Here is a 19,592-nt window from a genome sequence, read left to right on the forward strand (position 1 = left end):
GTAAGTGTACTCTGTTAATCGCCTGTATTTTCCTATTAATTTTTGATTAAAATATTCAATAAGTTCTTCTTCTAGATATGGAAGTACTTGGTGGTTTATGAAGGACTTCAGACTATTTCCTTCATCAATATTTGTGTGCAGAAGTTGGATGGAAGAAAGTATTATTACTCACATTTTAATACAGGAAACAGGCTCAGAAATATCACATTTGTCATTTCTGTTATAACATTAGTACTGCAATTCTTTTTATTGTCAAATGACATTCCACTTTACAGATAAGTCTCATTTTATTTACCCTTTCATCAGTTGATAAACATTTGGGTTGTTTCCACAGTGGGACTGCTATAAATGATGCTGCTATGAAAATTTGTGTGCAAGTTTCTATGTGGAAATTTTCTTTCACTTCTCTTGGGTATATGGTGACAGTCTGATACTCTGAGAAACTGAAAAACTATTTCCCAAAGCAGGTGCATCATTTTGCATTCCCACTAGCAATGCGTGAGAGTTCCACTTTCTCCACATGCTTGTCAGCACGTGTTATTGCCTGTCTTTTTGACGCAGGCCAGCATAATCGGTGTGGATTCTCATTATAATTTGATTTGCACTTCCCTGATGATGAATGATGTTGAGAATCTTTTCATGTGCTTATTAGTTATTTGTATATCTTCTTGTGAAAAGTGTTTATTCATATCTTTTACCTGCTTTTAAATTGGGTTGTCTTTTTATTGCTGACATTTAAGCCTTTTAAAAAAATATATTATGGATACTGGCCTTTATGAGATATATGATTTGTAATATGATATATTTTATCCCATTCATGGATTGTATGTTCACTTTCTTGATGGTATCACAGCAAAAATGATTGTAATTTTGATGTAGTTCAATTTATTTTTTCTTCCATCAGTTGTGCTTTTAGTATTGTATTTAAGGAACCATTGCTTAATCTAAGGTTACAAAGATCTACTTCTATGTTTTCTTCTAAGAGTTTTATAGTTTTAGCTCTTAAATTTTGGTGTATTATCCATGAACTTTCTATAGGGTGTGTGATAGGAGTCCAACTTCATTCTTTGAATATCAATATTCAGTTGTTCCAACACTACTTGTTGAAAAGACAATTATTTCGCCATTGTCTTGGCATCTTTGTTGAAAATCAACTGATCATAAACATATGGTCATAAATATATGGACTTATGGACTCTCAATTTTATTCCATTGTTCTATATGTTTTATATCTACTCTCTTATTAACCCTCCTGGGTCCTTCTGCCCCAGTACTCTATTAAAACAGTTCTCACAATCAGTATTAGCCTCTATGTTGCCAAATCTAATGGTCACTTTTATTTGTTCTTACATGACTTTTCAGCTGTATTTGACACAATTGATGATTTCATTAGATATGAAACATTCTCTTTTCTTGGTTTCTCTGGGCATTCTTCTCTTTCCTTCTTTCTCATAGTTTCCTTTCTTGGCTCTGCTTTCTTTCTTCTCCTTCTAAATATTGAGTCTTCCTGAGGGTTGTTCCAAGATGTTCTACCTAGTCTAGTCTCTCTTCCTAAGAGGTCTCATCCAGTATTGTGACTTTGTTTTCCACAATTACATGTCTAGCTATGATCTCTTTACATATCTGTTAGACTTATATAACCAACTGCTTATTTGATATTATCACTTAGGTGTACAATAGATATCTAGAACCTAATATATCTAAAACTGAATTGTTGATTCTCTATGTTCTACAAAAAAAAGTTTGTTTCTTGTCCAGTCTTCCAAGTAGAAATAGATAACACTCTCATAACTGTAGATGCTGGAAATAAAGGAAGGAAGGAAAGAGAGAAAGAAGAAAGCCTATGAATTCAAAATTCCTTCTTCTCACTTTTTACAACAATCCATCAGCATATCCCCTTGTTTTTAACCCCAAAGTATATCTAAAACCCCTAACTTCTCCATGTAAATTATTCTTGCTTTAGACTAAGTAACCAACCCCTTTTGCCTAGATTACCTAATGGTTTCCTTTCTTCCACTCTTTACTCTGTAAAAGCCATTCTCCACATGAAAGCCAGAAAGATCTTTGAAAAGTCAAATTCAGAACACAACACTTCCTTGGTTAAAATTTTACAGTACCTCACAATGTATTCCCTTACCATGAGATGTTCATTCCAGTCCTGAAAAGTAGACCCCAAGAAGGGAGTAGTAACGCCAAAGTTTTATGGGGGGAAATGCCTGTGAAGGATAAAGAAGAGAAAGAAAAAATGAGCAAGGAAATCCTTCAGACTACAATGCAAGTGTGACATTTATAAAAGGAGAGGAAGAAAGAAGGAGGATCATTCAAGTCTCAGACTTCAACACTGTTCTGAGAAAGCTTTGGCTAGATTGATGGGAAGTCCTTGAACAAAAGTTTTCCATTAGAGAAACTGCACATCCCACCAGAATGGATGCAAATGGTATCCCCACTGTTTCAGTCATGGAACATGGCTTCCATACAAACACAGTGGTTGATATAGAGGGGCAGCAGTTGGGGCTGTCAACAAAGAAGGGTCCTGCAGCAAGAGATCTTAGTGCACATTTCGATGGTCCCACAAGTGGCCTATAAAACCTTCCTGATCTGCCTCCAGTCTGCCTCTCTGAGCTGATATCGTAATACTCTCCTTGCTCCCACTCAGCTCCAGTTACGCTGATCTTGTTTTCCCCTGCATAACCCAAGCTAGTTATGAGTTTAATCATTTTGTTTTTGCTGTTTCTTTTGCTTGGAAAACTATCTCCAGATCATATGTTACATCTTCTTATCATTCAAATCAATAATTCAGAGCATGTATAATCTTACAGAGGAGATCTTTGGGGCTGTTTTCCCTAAACCAGCTAACCTTCCTACAACCCTAATCTCAGTAGTTAATCCTCTCATACTACCCAGTTTTATTTCCTTCGTAGCACTCATAATTCTCTGAAACTGTTTTGCTCATTTTGTTTACACAAATCTCCCCAAATACTACAAACATACACACACATGCCCTAACATACTAAAATGTACCTCATTAGAGGTAGGACCCTGTTATCTTGTTTACTATGGTATCCCCAGTTTCCAAGACAATGCCAAGTACTTAAAAGCTGTTCTATAAGCTTGTGTTGAATGACTGAACAGATGAATAAAGGAATGGAAAAAGCAGAGACTCAAACTGAGTGTATATCATATGTATATTCTGAGGTTGTATTGATGTTTAGAAATGCTCAAAAATAGGAATATTGAATTACATTTTGATGAATATTAAGAAATTCATGGGTTTTGTTCAAACTATCTAAATATGGAAAACATGTGAGATGTTTTCAAGCAGATGTAATTTCTTTTGAAATTGTCTGTCTCTCCTAATTTTATGCAAGATTTGCTTTTCACTTGACTAGGTGGCAAGCACCGTATGAGATTTGTAAAGCTTCTTAGATAAGCTTTGCTTTAGAATTGCAAAGTGTGCATGTTTTATTCATATCTAGTGATCTGGTAGGGTGCAAATAACTGACATGAAGCAACTATGTGGAGTTTAAACTTGTAATATCATATCTCAAAGGATTAGTAATGGTGGTAAATACATGATAAGGACAGCATGAAGAAATAAAAGTGATTTAAAAGATAAAGCACAGATGTTAACAAATTTAACATTTCTGATTAAATGGTCTTGATATGGTATTTATCCCAATTACAAAAATGAACTGTTATAATTTCAGTTAAATTCCATAATGTGGAATGTCCCATCTAAAGGATTTTTCCAAGTATACCATAAAATGTTTTGCTATAAGTTGAACTAAAGATTAATGACACTCGTATTTTATGCTGATGTATTCCTAAGTATTTTATTGCTAAAATATGTCTTGTTTGTTAAATCAATGCACACAGAAAAAGTCTCAAGGAAATCAGTTCTTTGCACTTAACCTCTGATATGATTTTCTGAAGGATGAGGAAGATGCAGAGGATACCCTCCCATATCGGAACAGTGACCCCATGATTGGAACCCATACAGAGAAGGTCTCCATCAAAGCCAGTGACTCCATGGACAGTCTCTACAGTGGGCAGAGCTCATCAAGTAAGGCTACAGAATAAGTGACATGATCCTAGATAGGTCTGAGTTAAGTTAATTAAAAATAGCAGATTTATTTCTCTTGGGCTTGTTTGTCAAAATAGCAACAAGGTTCCAGCTACGTGATGAGAGAAATAATAAAAACGTAGGAAGTGTTGAATCTATAGAGTTGCTATTGTTTAAAATGATACATAATATATTAGAGTTATAGATTATTTTAAAACTTTTAGCATTGTAGTCAACAGGGCTCTAAGGGATATGCATCAAAAAGAACATGGTGAGTGATTAAACCTGAGTACCTAAAATAACATGTGCTGGGAAGAACTAGCATTATCTTGAGTCAGAATTTTTCAAATGACTTGAAGTATTCAGATAACTAAAATCCTCTTCTCTGTCTCTTTCCCCTCCCTCCTCCTTCTCCCTCCCCTGTTTACTTCTTTCTATCCTTTTCTCTTCTTTCCTTCCTTCCTTCTTTCCCTACTCCCTCCCTCCTCTTTTCTTTGTTTCTTTCTTTTTCTCTCTTTCTTTCTTTCACTCTTTCCTGTTCTGCCCTCTCTCACTTTGTCCTTCCAACTGTCCAATTAGGTGACAAAAAGGAATCAGCATGCGTTCAACAAGAATTTTATAAAAACATCATTTTTAACAAAGAAGTCACTCAGATTTCAGTCACATATCTCGCTATAACATTTGGATGAAACCACTGATACTACAGAGTGCCTTATAATTTTTATATGTACACTGTTACGCATCCCTCTAATCTTTTCAAGGTTTTAAAATGTTTTTTGCAGTTTAACTTTCGTTTCATTTTAAATCAACTGCTTCTGTTATTTGAAGATGGATCACAAAGACCAGATGTTTCAAATATGCTGAATTTTATTCCTACTTTCCTATTGGCTATAGAACAGTTATTGTGTGAAAAAAAAAAGCTAATACAGAAACATTAGAGGGATATATTTTTGCATGTGTGAATTTCACATTTCATTAGTATTCATTTCTGCTGGAAGTTTTAAAATTCAAAATTGTGATACTGAATGTGGGTAGAATTTTATTAATTCAATTACACCATGAAAAGTCAGAGCCTGGGGTGGTCATGGAAGGGAGGGTGTAGAGAGATGGTGGTCTACTTAGCTGGCAGCATATACAGCTTCATTTCTGTGATCAGACGCAACTCATCTTTCTTCTGCACGACTCCATATAAAAAATGGAGCATCTCTAAGGATCTTTACCTTATTTCCATACGTATTAGAATGAATGGTAGAGACTCTGGGACTTGTCTCTACCATGGAACAGAACACTGGGAGGCCACACAGAAGGAGAAAGTGAGGTGACAACTTAGAGTGGTGGGGAGACTCAGAATTACTTCCAGTGGGAGCCATGCTTGACCCCAGGCAAGCATGGGATCTCTTTTCTCTTTCCCCCCGAGGTTCAAAATCAGAAAAGGACCCTAGAACAAGGATTCAGAGCCATTTTAAAAGCCCAGTTTAGAAGAGTTTTGAATCATTTAGTAATACAGACATTGGAACACACTTCCTCCTTCCCTGACACTCTCACAACAAGCAAAAATGCTACCTTTTATGCACAGAAATGTTGCCTCAGAATGGCTTTTGGTACACATTAGGAAGTATTAGGAAGTAAGAGGCAGAGTATTTGCTACTCTGTGATAAGCTGTACAGAAACTTGTGGTCTTAAGTTTTGACCATTCCTGATCAATAGATACAAAGATCAAACTGCTGCTACAGGTTTCTGTCTTTGCTTACATGTACAAAATTAATTATCTGTCTTATACAGGGAGTCAGGTCTATACTGTCTGCCTCTTTAGCAAGTGTCCAACCTCAAAACAATGTGCTACTGGATTGAACCATAGAGACTGAAGTAAGAGGGTGTTTGGGTGAGTGAATAAGGAAAAAGTGGTCAGACTGGCTGGAGAAATATCAGAAATGGCTAAGAGGACAGAAGCCACTGATGGAGAATGACTGGGAGGCAGAAACAGGGCTCAGTCACTGACAGCCCCATCAGGAGGCTGGCATCCAATGCTTCAGCATTATCCCTGCTTAGTTATGGCCAGGAGATGGTTCAGAATGTTACGAACCTTTGATGAGAACTGTTAACCTCTGCTTTGCCTTCTCAGGTGGAATAACAAGCTGCTCAGATGGAACGAGTAACCGGGACAGCTTTCGACTTGACGATGATGGCCCCTACTCTGGACCATTCTGTGGCCGTGCCAGAGTACATACAGATTTCACACCAAGCCCCTATGACACCGACTCTCTCAAAATCAAGGTGTGTGCACATCATATCTGCATTCTGTATGGCTTGTCTACTGCTGGGTGTATGATCTGTTTCAGGAAGTCCAAGTATTGGGAACTAGCGGGTAAGTGTGTTCTTCCCAAGAGCAGAACTGAGGACTGGTTTACTGTGGCAGGAATTTTAACAAAACATGTGAGGTAGAATAGGGGAATCAGTCTTTTGAGGTTATGAGCAAAAGTTACATTACGTACATAATGCAGAATCAGAGACTACTAAGGGAGAAGAAATTGTCTACATGTTTCTGAAAACCAAAAATCTCACAAATTGCTGGAGATGCTCAGTTCTGCCTGGTGTGTGCTGAAATAAGAATCACGAAGCCAAGGTGAGGGAGAGAAAATGAAAATATTTGGCAAGAGTCCAGCAGAGCAAATGCCTTGAAAACCAGACTTGGCTGGGCAACTTCAGTACTTAAGTCGGTACTTGGAAATGCCATGTGCAACCTGACAACTTTCTCTCAGTGATATTCCCTCCTGAATTCTCTCTTTTTACTCTTACCCCCTCTCTCGTTATCTTTTGCTCCAAGGGCTTCAAACAACACAAATGTATTATTTCACAGTTCTGTAGGCCTTACATGTGCGCATGGCTCCACTGGATTCTCTTCTTAAGGTCTCACTGGGTTGAAATCAAGGTATCAACTGAGGCTGTGATCTCACCTGACACTTAGGATCCTTTCCAAGCTCACCTGCTGTTGGCAGAATTTCAGTTCGTTGTGGTTGTAGGACTGAGGCTTCTGCTTTCTTGCTGGATATCAACCAGGGGCCATTCTCAGTCCCCTGGGGTTGCCAGCCATGGTCCTTTCTATAACATGGCAGTTTGCTCCTTCAAAGGTTACAGGAGAAAAGCTCATTCATGCTTCAAATCTTTTTTTATTTTTAAGAGATCATACATGATTAAGTCATGAACACCCAGATAATCTCCCTTTTAATTTCGAAATTAAGTAATTTGGGACATTAATGACATCTGCATAGTCTCTCTGTCATATAACACAATATAATCACAGGTGTGAAATCTACCATTTTCATAGTCCTGTTCCACTCAAGGGGAGGAGTTGTTACAGTAGTACAAATAGAAGGTTTACTGCTAAAATATTTTATTGATGTTAAACTATTCCTTTTAGTTACACAAAATGCTATAGCTAAAAGGACAGAAATTACAACTTTCCTATACTGTCAACATCAAACTAATGTTAATCAATAATTATTATAAGCTGTGAAGTATTAATGTTATTATTTAACATTCAGAGCACTCAGTTCTTCTCTTTACCTCTTTCATAGTATCATATCAGAGTAAGATAAGCTGGAGAATGAGGAAAACATTATTCCCTACAGTTAGCTCTTTAGTTGTTTCTATGAAATGATTTGAAGTCTTAAGTTCAGGTCTTGGAAAAAGGATGCTTGCAGCCAAGTAAGCACTGAGGGGGAGGGCAGGAGAAGGTACGAAACTGAAAACATTTTAACTCAGGTAGCTTTCACCTTCCCTATAACACCATACTAGTGCACTACTGCTGGTGCTGCCTACAGGGACATTTGTGGAGCTCTCGTAGGACACAGTCAGAACCCCACAGTTACCACTGAGTATCAAATATTACTGTTTCCATCAAGGGCCTTAATCTAAAATGAAATTGGATTTTTGCTTGTGACCTGTGGGCTTTTCTGAAATGTATAGTTTTTATAAGTTTAAAGGTTAATAAGAAGGATGCAGCAGAGGGCTGCCATGCTTAGTAACTTCCCCTCGAGCTTCTGGGGATTTTCTAGGTCTGTTTAGCTGATCCCATCTTGCCCAGGATTTAACTAAAGCAGGAAAAACTAGATAAACAACTCACAGGGTCAGATGGGCAGACTATCATAAATCATAAAGACCAGATCTTTTAATCACATTAAATTCTACAATTATAAATACAGTTTGTGTTTTAGATGGAAGAATACACATTCACAGAGTATCAGGAAAAATATTTTTAGTAGCAGACTCAATGTTTTGTTTGTTTGAGGGTAGACTCCTAAAATGGCAAAAATATCAGAATTTATAATGTCCTCTCTAGGGTAGAAAACTGTAAGTCTCAAAAGAGTAACTATTACTCTTAAATGAAGACAATGTATTTGCAAAGAAATCAACTTTTTTTTTACAAAAAAATACTCCTGTGTAGTTTTCTACTCTTGCCAATAACTGGCAGCCTGCAGTCTTAGTCTCAGATATGAATAAAGAGAAAGACCAATTGCTTTGCCCATCCCAATACCCTTCATTCATACTTTAATCCCAACTTTGTGTGGAGCTCCAGCTAAGCATTAATTAAATCATCACAACTTAATCAAGCATTAAGTTAGAATAATTAATTAGCATAATTTATCTTAGTACATACATGCTTTTGTTATATATCTGTTATGTACAAAGTTCTGAACAGTTTCATTATTCTAAGTGAGTGCAATACTGTAGGTGGGCTTATTTTATACTGTAGATTAATTTTTCAGATGAACTAGAAGCATGTACAGAGTCAAGGACTTCTCTCTTCCTCTTTCCCACCTGGGAGCCCCTCCAGAAATGATGGCTTGAGCTTTGCTACACATATATTGCTTTGAGAAGTATGAAGGAAAAGAGCATCATTTTTGAGTTAAGACAACTTAGGCTTGAGTTCTGGTTCTGCCATTAACTTCCCGTAAGCTCTTGGAAAATTATTTAATGTTTGAATTTCTTTTTCTGTAATATTTCAAGTAGTTATGATACCATATATATATATATATACCATACCATATATATATATATATATATATATATCCAAGAGGTATGTTGTGGGCATAAAATGACTTAATATGCAAAAGTGTTTTGTAAACTATGGGATGTCCACAAATATAAGTGGATAAGTTAATATAGTACCAAAAACAACCACATCATCAAATGCATTTAGGAATTTTTCTTCAAGCATTTGAAGTTTTTTTCAGTATTACTTGCAAATAGTTTCTTGAACTTTTAAAAGAAATTTCCTCTTAGACTTATTTCTAACCTTACCCCTCCTTAGCATAATGCCCAGATTATCTTAATTTTCAGTGATTTCATTAGTTCTACCAATTGTCACAGCACTAGAGTTCTCTGAAATCTAATTTATGTATTTCTTTGTCCTCAGAAAGGAGATATCATAGACATTATCAGCAAGACGCCAATGGGGATGTGGACAGGAATGTTGAACAATAAGGTGGGAAACTTCAAATTTATTTATGTGGATGTCATCTCAGAAGAAGAAGCAGCCCCCAAGAAAATAAAAGCACACAGAAAGAGCGGAAAGGAAAAACCCCAGACTCTACAGGAGTTCTTAGAGAGGATTCACCTTCAGGTTAGCAAACCTGTGGCCTGTTTGATTTGGTGGCATGTGGATGAAATAATCGGGGAGAACGGATCTGTGTTTGTACAGCGTTGCTAAAAAATACATGACTTACAGCAAGGGAAAAATCTATTTTCCAGGAAGAGTTCATATTTGTCTGTTATTACTTTTATTTTGCAAGGACAGGTCTTGATATAACATCCCTTGGACTAAACTCTAATGATACTTAGCAGTCACAGTAGAGATTAAAGTTGAGAAAGCATAGTGAGAAGTAAAATAAACCTGGGAGACTAAAAGGTCCAGAGAAAACATGTAAATGAGAATGATAAAAAGAACATAAAGAATGAAGGTAAAACTCCAGAGAATTGAAAAGAAAATTGAATTTTCTACAGAGCAGAGATCAAAAGCAAGTCAAGAGAAGACAACTAAATATAATTGTTTTAAAAGTAATTTGTTAGGAAACAGTAATCATTAAGTCCCCATGATGATTGTGTTAAGGAAACTGTGTTGTCCATATTTATAATCCAATTATTTTCTTGTTATATTAGAAAAATTTTTATGAAATGTCTGTTGTTAAATGGCATGTCCGTATACATACAATATGCCTAACCTCACTCAATTTATTGTTTTGCAATTCATTTCTAAAGTTAACACAGCAGAACTTTTATAGTTTTCAAAATTTATCAAGGTGATAGCCAATTAAACTTTCCTTAATTGTTTTTCCTGAATTATCTAGTTGTATTCCTGTCTGCAAACAGGAACTCCATAGGCCTTCTAATACTACTACCAGTGCCCCCCAAACGGGGTACTCCTTGAAGAAAGCACAAGTTTGAATCCTGCTTCAGCTACTTGTTTGTTCTGTGACCTGTGAAAAAAATCAAGGTCTAAGGAAGTGAAATAACTTAAGAACCCACAGTTAGATAGCTACATCAGAATGGGAATTTTGGTTTCTTTTTTCTTTTTTTTCCATTCTACCTCATTATTTTTAAAAGAACTACTATATCATTCCTTTAAAAAATAAAGGGCTGGTAATAATTTCTTTCTGATTCCTTAAAACTTTTATACTTCCTGTTATTTTATTTTAGTAACTAAAATGAGGATGTTGAATTATGATCAAGTAAAATGGGAGGAATTTTTGAAGAAGTTGAAAAGCATTCAAATTCACTTTACATTTTTATTTTGTTAGAGAGAACAGAGGTTACATAAATAACATACTGACTTTGAAATCAGAAGCCTATGAATTTTAAACTAATATATATTGATGCAAATGATGGACAAAATATACATGCTGAGAAAAGGAAACAATACTTTTCCCAACCAGAGTGTTTTATGCTTAATAAAAGTTTTTAATTAAATAGAAAGTTTGGGGTTCCTTATGTTTATACAATGCTTTTCAACCAAAATGCTGTCTACTTTTTATGTAAATTGTGTCTGTTTTGAATTCATTTTTTAACTGACCCCAAGAAGTTAATGAGGGTAGATGATTTTGCAGTCAAGCAAACAAGAAGAGATGTAGATCCAGAAATATTATTATATTATACTCTATTAGAGCCATTTTACTGATAGGCTTCATAACATGTTAGCTTTGTCAATTTAGCTATTTGAGAAGTGAAAAAGTGCCAAATGATATGAATGATCCAGCTATTTAATTGATCTGTGATTTAGCATTGTGGAGATTAAAGAAATCGTCTCTTCTTTATATTTGTCCTTGCAGAAGGTGAGAACTATACAACAGACTCTTTAAATGCCCTGAGTTCATATGTGGAAAACTAGTGCAAATAAAATAAAGTTAAGCAAAAGTTCTGTTGGCACCTTTGGTTTCCATATGCATTTCTACACTTTTTTTTTTTAATCTAAAGAGAACTAAAAATAAAATATTTGAATCTGACTAGCTTATATTATACATATTTTTCCCCCACAGGAATATACCTCAACACTTTTGCTCAATGGTTATGAGACCCTAGAAGATTTAAAGGATATTAAAGAGAGTCATCTCATTGAATTAAACATTAAAAACCCAGAAGATAGAATGAGGTTACTATCAGCTGCTGAAAATCTCCTTGATGAGGAAAGTAAGTGCGCATACCCACTCTTCTTCTCAACTGAGAATCACAGTTTAATGTACATAGTAAAATCATGAAAAACAAAGCCACAGTTTTATTTACTGAGAATCATATAAAGCATCCTTTCCCATAAAATAAGTATTTTCTTGGAAACAACAGCTCTGGTCAAACCTATAATTAGAAAGAGGGCCTTTTTTTCTTATTGGACTCAGAAAATGGAAGGACTTCTCTGGGTACCTCATTTAGATTCTGCAGCGCTAGTAATTCATACACAAGTGGATGCCTGCATTGCCAACGACTGGTGGAGTTAGAGACAAATATTTAGTGACAGCATGAGCCATTAGTGAGAAATGTCATATGCGACTGTAGAACAGCACAGAGCATGGCTCTGAGCTAATGAGCCTTCACGCCACACAAGAAAATTCATTTCATTACTATATAGGCACATCCTGTACGTGTTTATAGTATTCTTTCAAAATGGTATAATAGCTTGCAAAAATATTCAGCACTCACTTTTATTATCTGAGATGGTTCTCTGTATTTGTAAGTATAAACTAAAGATCGAGTAACACATGTAGGTTCACTTGAAATAGTCCACGCCAACTGGGTTTGTAAAGACAGGATAGCTTGTGTTTTTACAATTGCCCGATCTGAGTATTCTTCTTACTAAACCTGGCTGGGCTCCCAAAGTCCTGAGTGTAGGGAGTGCCAAACTCTGCAAGGAGTATTTTGTTAGGAAAGAAAAGGAGGGGGAGGTAACTAATTTTAAAGATGAAAAAGAACTTAGATCATCTAATCCAACCTACTCTTTCAAAAGTAATATTAATAGTAATCATTTATTAGTTTTGAACATGTTCTCTGACTAAAACTTTGAGCCAAGGTCTTTACATTTATTATTTTCTTTAATGTTCTCCACAACTCTGTGAGTTAGGTAGTCCCACCATTTTTATAATGAGAAATTGAGAAGATGAGTGACTTGTCCAAGCTCACATACCTAGTGAACTAGAAAGGTAGCACCAGTGTTGGTGATGCTGTGCTATATACAATTACTAACACTGCAAATAATAGCCCAGATACAGGGTAAGGAGGAAAGCCCTATCAGGATGGAGGTCTCCTGACTGTCCCTTCGGAAGCTTTACTATATCCTCCCTCATATGCCCCACAAAATGGCACAGTTGAACAGCACATGTCTATTATATAACAGCCTTTTATCCAGCAAGAATTAATTTACATTTTTAGAAATCGTACCTCACGTAATTCTTACTTGCTGTCTTGAGTTTGCACAGATTCTCATCCTTTTCAAAGAGCTTTCACAGGCATTGCTAATTTGACACCCCCAGAAGACACCTGCAGAATTGATCTCAACCTTAGGCCTAGGTGTTTATATGCATTCTTTGAAGCTGTGGAGGATGGGAGATGCAGAAGCGAGGGCAATCTGGTTCCAGAGGCAGACAGAGGTCAAATGTAAAGTAGCCAGTCTACTCAACAGTACAAGGGAAAACAAAACCGAGCAGTGTAAATTGATGTAACAATAGCTTCCGGGTAAATGAGGTAAATGAGGAAACCCACCTTGTCATTTCAAAACATGGCTCCTTACTAAGCAATGCGACACTAAGAAATGGATTCTGTAGATTTCTGGTAATTGATAAGTTGCAGTATCATTGTCAATACTTTCCAAAATAAGTTGATGCTAAAGTAGAGGGGGGAAGAAGATTTAATTGTTTTCTTTCTACAATAACAACCATGCAGATATTTTGCCCATTTTATAGATGAAAAATATTTCATAGATGAATTTCAAAGAGGCCAAATAGCTAGGTTAGTAGCAGAGTTAGAGTTCTCATCAGACAGTCTGCTATAAAAATCCAAGTTCTTTCTTCCACACATACAAACTGGTAAAAATTAATAAAATGAGTATTTGAAAATTCAAGTTTTCTACTACTTTGCCAATTTCCCCAAGTGCTTCAGTTCAGTTTTCAATCTCAGAAAGTAGAAGCTAATATTTAAGTGAGAACAGAAACTTTGCAATAGCATGGTGCCCTGAAAGGTGAAAAGTTAATATGGCTGCATTGCAACAGGATTTGTGAATGGAAGGGGCCAGAGAGCCTCCACAAGCAGGCTTTCAGCCATAAAACAATGTTCAGCAGGGGCCCACAGAGGGAAGACCAGCCCAATGCCAAAGGCATGGGCCACTTAAAGTGTCCACTTAATTTCTTTATTCCACTTCCCTCATCATCCATCTACTTTCTATGTTAACAAAAGAGTAATAATTTATGGATGATATCACATTAGAGCTACATGTAATTTAAAAAAAAATCTGACTCAAATTCTTCCTTTGCAAGATGGGTAAACTAAAACTAGAGTAGTCAAGTAGTCTTCCCAAGGTCACATATCGAGAATCCAGTCTCCAAAATCTAGTAGAAACACATTCTACTCAACTCTGGTCTCTGAAAGCAAAACACAGTATCTCCAAAGCATGATATGACTTTCAATGTTTGATATAAAAAAGTAGAAATTCCCTGAATTATTCCTCCTTATAAAACTTTAGAAAACAGTAGTTGAAGGTCAATAGAGGTTGATCATTTAATAATAGCCAGTAATGTACAAACATACCCGCACTGAACCAAATTCTGGGAGATGAAATATGGAACAAATGCAGATTCAACCAGTGTTTGTTGTCAGCACACAACTCTGAGATTTTTCTTCTTTTAATCTTATGGTCTAAAGTAGTATTAGAATATACATGTCAAAAAGATGCATATTGCATGTTAGGCTATTCTGACTGAAAGCTATTTATCTTATATGAAACTGCTTTGCTCAAGATAAAGAAGAATGACTTCTATTCGTTGATAAGATAGTGAGCTCTGATGATTTGGCACCATGCTACTGCATGCTTATTTTTATCTATTCTGTACTCTGTGAATCATATCTTCTACAACCATGCTAAAGATTAAATGCACAACCTTCATGTGCCTTGAATGATAAAGACCTTGAATATATGGTTGTTTAAAACTGAGACAATTTTAAAACAAATGCACATTACAGTCATAGGTTAAAAATAGTTAGCTTTTGTGTGTGTGTGTGGAAGAATGGGGTAGGCAAATTGGCCAGGATTTTATGTATGCATTTTATTTTAATCACTGAATAATGTCAGTTTGGGGAACATCAATAAATTCCCAGTTTAGAGTTTCATTGCTTCTTAGGTTGGAAACTGAAAAGTTTTGCTTTGCTAATCACTCATTATAAAAATTGAGCAGAGTGGGCACCTATTTTGAGGACCAGAGTTAAAGCTTTCAGATCATGTAGAAAAGACCACAAGCTCCCTGTAAGCCTTTAATACATCTGGAGGGCCCAAGAGGATAGGGGATGGAATGGGGACAGACAGAAATCTAAGACTTAGAGCAAGCAATTTTCCTTTTCTCTCTCTATGGTAAACAGATAGTACCATACCTACTTTGACCTTGAAAACCTAAAGCAGATTAAGCTTTTTTAGGTCACTGCTTGACCAGAGGAAAGATGCTTCTTTAACAAGCTGATAGTAGGGCTGGTGAGTGCTGGTGGGGCTGATCACAGTACTACCTTGGAACAGAATAACGAATTTGGGGTTCTGCAATCCCAGGCAAGACCAGTACAGAGATGTTCTGAATTTGTTCTCACGTTGCATTAGAACTGAGCAGAATTAGGCCCCTGGCTCCCTCAACTGAGAATCTAGATGAGGTTAGAAAGAGAAAAAAAATTAGAATGAAATACTCAGCTCTTAAAAGAGCGAAAGAGTAGAATATGCTTATATTGTACACATTAGATTTTCTCTATTTATCCTCTGAATTTTAAAATGGCTTATTTACTTTGAATAAATATTCCCAGCAAGTAAAAACGGATAGCGAATATGTGTGTGTGTGTGTGTGTTGTTCCTTAAACACAACCTTCAAGCCTCTTTGCCTCGCTGAGAAAGGCCTCTTTAGAATAATATGATAGTTAACTGCTGTTTATAGTAAATATTTTCTTTTTCTTCTGAATGTGTTTCTCTTTTCCCACATTTAGAAGCACTTTGATGTGTCTTAAAAGTGTATCTATGAGAATGTGTCCTATTGTCCTTGGGGAAAATGGAAGATGGAAATATCTTGTTCTCCCTTATAGCACAGGGATAATTAAATTTTACATTGAAAACAAACAAAAAAAAAAACAACTTAGTAACAGAACAAGCAAACTCTACTAAAATCCATACATAGCATATTTTAGGTACTACCTGCAATGTTTGTTTGCAGCGCTCAATGAGGAGGAAGGGGGAAAGGTGGGTTGTGTGCCAGGCTGTTGGCACCAGCTGTGGTCACAGCAGCCCCTCATTGCTCAACTATCCCCAGTTGTGCCTTCCTGCCTGCCTACCTGCCCAAAACGATGCAGGGCAAATGGCAAGTCCCAGCCAGGAGCCTGGAACATGAGCTGCCAGCAGGGGAGATTTGTAGTTATGCCAAGCAGCAGTCCAGCAGTTGGCCTGACAGCGTGCCAGGGGAGCCTGGTGCCTTAGCCCCTGACATGTGCGCCTGGTGTTTCCAACCCACTTGCCATATGATTTGGATCTAGATTCAAGAAATGTACAGCCTTTTAAGAAAATAGATGCTAACTATCCACATAGAGTAAAGAACGCACACAGATATTTTACTTTTATGTATTTATAAACATGCATTTAATATCTATTTCTAGTCATAGCCATTTTACTTTCTTCAGATTTCTTTTTGGTTTTACCCCCCTAAGATTTAAACTATGATAGATGCCATCTTCTATATAACACAAAGAACAATAAAATGAAACAGAAACATTTTTATACTTCAACCAGAGAGCAATTCCCAGAGGGAAGAGTTCACAGAATTTTCACCTCAGTCACCTAAAGAACTTATAATGTCTGTACATGTAGGGCATTCCTGTACTTTTTATAGTGCACTGTGATGGTGTACTAGGCATGGTTTTGTAATGATTACTCTGGACAAACAAGAGTGAATCCTCTATTACCATGTGCCTTCCCAAAGGCCCTAGAACTGCTCTTTGCATTGAGTGGATGGTTAACAAGTGCTTGCAGAATGCATACGTGTTGAATGAGGGAGTGAAGAAATTTGTAAATAGCATGCAAGACTATTTTTCTGGTTATAAAACTTAAAGTCTCCTTCAATCCCACCTCACACATAAAAGTTTTTGGTGGGTATTGGGATGTGTTGTCAAGATTCATTTTATGCATGACTGTGTGTGCATATGAGTGTGCAAGAATATAAATGAGTACATTTCTAGAAGATGATAATGTAAAAACTATCAAAGTTTAAAATGTGTGTACTTTTGTATCCAGAAATTCCAATTTTAGAAATTTGTTTAAATTCTACAAATGCATAAAAATACTAGCTAAACTACTAGGAGTTTTAATTAAAAACTAAAACCAATGTGAACTTCCATCAGTATTTAATTTTTATAAATAAATTAAGATATATGCAAACAACAAAGTAGTATGAAGATATTAAGAGAATGAGACATGTACTGACATTATGTCCAAAACATATTAAATGGTAAAAGCAAATTGTAGATCAGTAATATGCTAAGTGTTACTACTTCTGCCAAATAATAAATTTTAAAATAATGAAATCAGGGTTTTTTTTCACCATATTAATTTAACCTATAAGAAATATGATATTGATTTCCTAAGGCCCCTAATTTAGTGATAGTTTTTAATATTACTTGGTCCTGACCAAAATAGTGCAATATGACAACTCAACCAAGGGTAAATGTTTCTTGGGACCAGAGCCTTTTATGGGGATGTGTGCTTGGGTGAAGCGGCAGCCTAACAGTGCTGTCTGAGTTGGTGCTGAGTGATTGGTTCTCAAGTGAGTGTGTCTCTGCCCCACTGAAGGAGCCAGCACAGTAGAAGTGGGAGTTGCTGTGAGTTTGAGTATAGATGTTCTCCCCAGAACACACCTCATTAGAGGTTAGACTATGATGCTGTGATGGATGCAAAGAGAGGTTTACAAAAAGAGGGAGAGTCATTCCAACTCCATATTCTCTCATGGCCTCAAGAAAGCAGCAACTGGTTGGTTTCCCATGAAGTGATTCTTGTTTCCAATTTGTTCTTGCATTTTGTTTTTTGATTTTTTTTTCCCAAAGGATGAGTCAGTATTTAAATGAAATAAATACCAAATATCTACTAAATAGAAAATTAAAGTGTTCAGGTAATTTAGAATGTGCTTAAGATGAAATCAGAAATAATTAAGAGTTATGCCATACTACCTACTGGATGTTCCTCCATGGACAATGCTACCTCTGGACAAATAAATATAGCCATAGTTACCTGGAGAATGCTTGAGTTTTGGTTTGAGTGACTCAAATGGGGCTACAAATGAGGTTTTGAGCCATCCTAAGATGCATAAGCCTGGTTTTTCCTCTTTAGAGATAGTACCAAGCTAGAGAAGAACAGGAGAGTAAAGACCCAAGAGGTATCTTCATTTGAATTTCAACAAAATTTCTTATTTGATCTTTTTTAGTTCATATTTCCTTTAATTAATCTAAATATCACATTTTTAATTAAAAAAATTGTTTATTGAGCACTTTCATTGGTCGGGTATTTTCCTATGCCCTTCGGATTGCATTATTTTATAGTACTTGGCTTAAAGGACAGAGGCTTCATACCTAAAGCAAACAAGATAGTAAAGTCAAAATCTGGAATATTTGGGTAAAGAAAACTGGGAAAGTCAAGCAAAAACTAGTAGTTTACATTTTTATTAAATCTTAAACTTTCTAATATGTGAATATAGGACAGAGTTCTCTCCTTAGGGCATGAGAACTTTTTCCCAGAATTAGGATCTAGTTTGATTTCCTTAAAGCTTTCTTCACTTTTAATATAATTGAGATTGCCTATACTTAATTAATTAAATGTCACAACTCAATATAATTATTTTATGAATAATTATACTAGCTGTCTTATGTTCTAATCACCATGCCACTTTTTATCTCCATTGACAACTATCTTAAAATGTTGAAACATGGGCTCATGATTCCATAAACATTTTGGTAAGAAATAAAATATTTTAATATTCAAAGTAGTTCTTTATGACAAAGTATCTCCTAAATAATTTATTCTTAACATAATTATTTTATTTTCATTACACAGAGTACAGAACTGTTTGGGGCTGCTTTCTGTACTCCTGTTATGCCTGCTATTGGCTGGTAGCAATGAGATATCCTTCTTCAAATTATTTAATAATTCTCCAATATACCCAGATTTGAAAATTCTTTTGGGATATTTGCAAACCATTCAGGAGCTTTACTGAAAAATAGTACCATTTAAATTTCTTGTTCTTTGTTAAAATAAAATACAAGATATTGCAGACAATCTGAGAAAGTAAAGAGAAAATCTATCTAAAATTTTAACACTTTTGCATTTGTCAATTATATGCATGTCTATATGTTTTTATATAATTTCAATAATAAAATAATTAAATTATACACACTGATTTTTTAACTTAACCTATTATCAGAAATATTTTGGTATAAAAATGCACTTAGATATCCTATGGCAAGTGTGTAATTTTGTAGGCATACTATTTTTCACTCCAGTGTGATTCTTGCCTGGTTAGCTCAGATGATTGGACCATGGGACAAAACTGATGAAGGTTATAGTTTCAGTTTCTAGGTAGTTGGTTAGCTTTACTCTGTTTCATGGCCACATGAAGGAACTAAATGACTTAGAAAGAAAATGTAGATGTTTTAGTGTGAATTCATCACCTCTGCTGGAAAAACCAACCATCGCATAAGACCTAGGTTTGTGCCAATCCCTAAGTCATTAGTGTCAGGATGGAAAAAAAAAAACAAAAAACAAAAAACA

At 35.7% G+C, this 19,592-nt stretch overlaps 1 protein-coding gene and 1 long non-coding RNA gene across 4 annotated transcripts in view; one reads left to right on the forward strand and one right to left on the reverse strand.

The window, feature by feature from the left end:
* SAMSN1 (SAM domain, SH3 domain and nuclear localization signals 1) overlaps positions 1 to 19,592 on the forward strand; it is a 128,915-nt gene that overhangs the window by 105,573 nt on the left and 3,750 nt on the right. For both annotated transcript variants that reach the window (XM_045520811.1, XM_010960274.3), the window contains 4 exons: positions 3,934 to 4,063; positions 6,186 to 6,337; positions 9,480 to 9,686; positions 11,596 to 11,746. In XM_045520811.1, coding sequence (XP_045376767.1) covers positions 3,934 to 4,063; positions 6,186 to 6,337; positions 9,480 to 9,686; positions 11,596 to 11,746 — 640 coding nt within the window. The remainder of the gene's footprint in view (positions 1 to 3,933; positions 4,064 to 6,185; positions 6,338 to 9,479; positions 9,687 to 11,595; positions 11,747 to 19,592) is intronic.
* Positions 1 to 19,592, reverse strand: part of LOC105073091 (uncharacterized) — a 159,342-nt gene that overhangs the window by 59,650 nt on the left and 80,100 nt on the right. The window contains exons 2-3 of one of the 2 annotated variants that reach the window (XR_012506217.1): positions 2,138 to 2,216; positions 1,351 to 1,800 (exon numbers count right to left, since the gene is read on the reverse strand). This is a non-coding gene — a long non-coding RNA (uncharacterized LOC105073091). Of the gene's footprint in view, position 1; positions 1,801 to 2,137; positions 2,217 to 19,592 lie in introns of those variants that run through there. The other variant, XR_835666.3, reaches the window with a different exon arrangement.

The sequence above is a fragment of the Camelus bactrianus genome, chromosome 1 (genome assembly GCF_048773025.1).
Source record: "Camelus bactrianus isolate YW-2024 breed Bactrian camel chromosome 1, ASM4877302v1, whole genome shotgun sequence".
NCBI classification, from domain to species: domain Eukaryota; kingdom Metazoa; phylum Chordata; class Mammalia; order Artiodactyla; family Camelidae; genus Camelus; species Camelus bactrianus.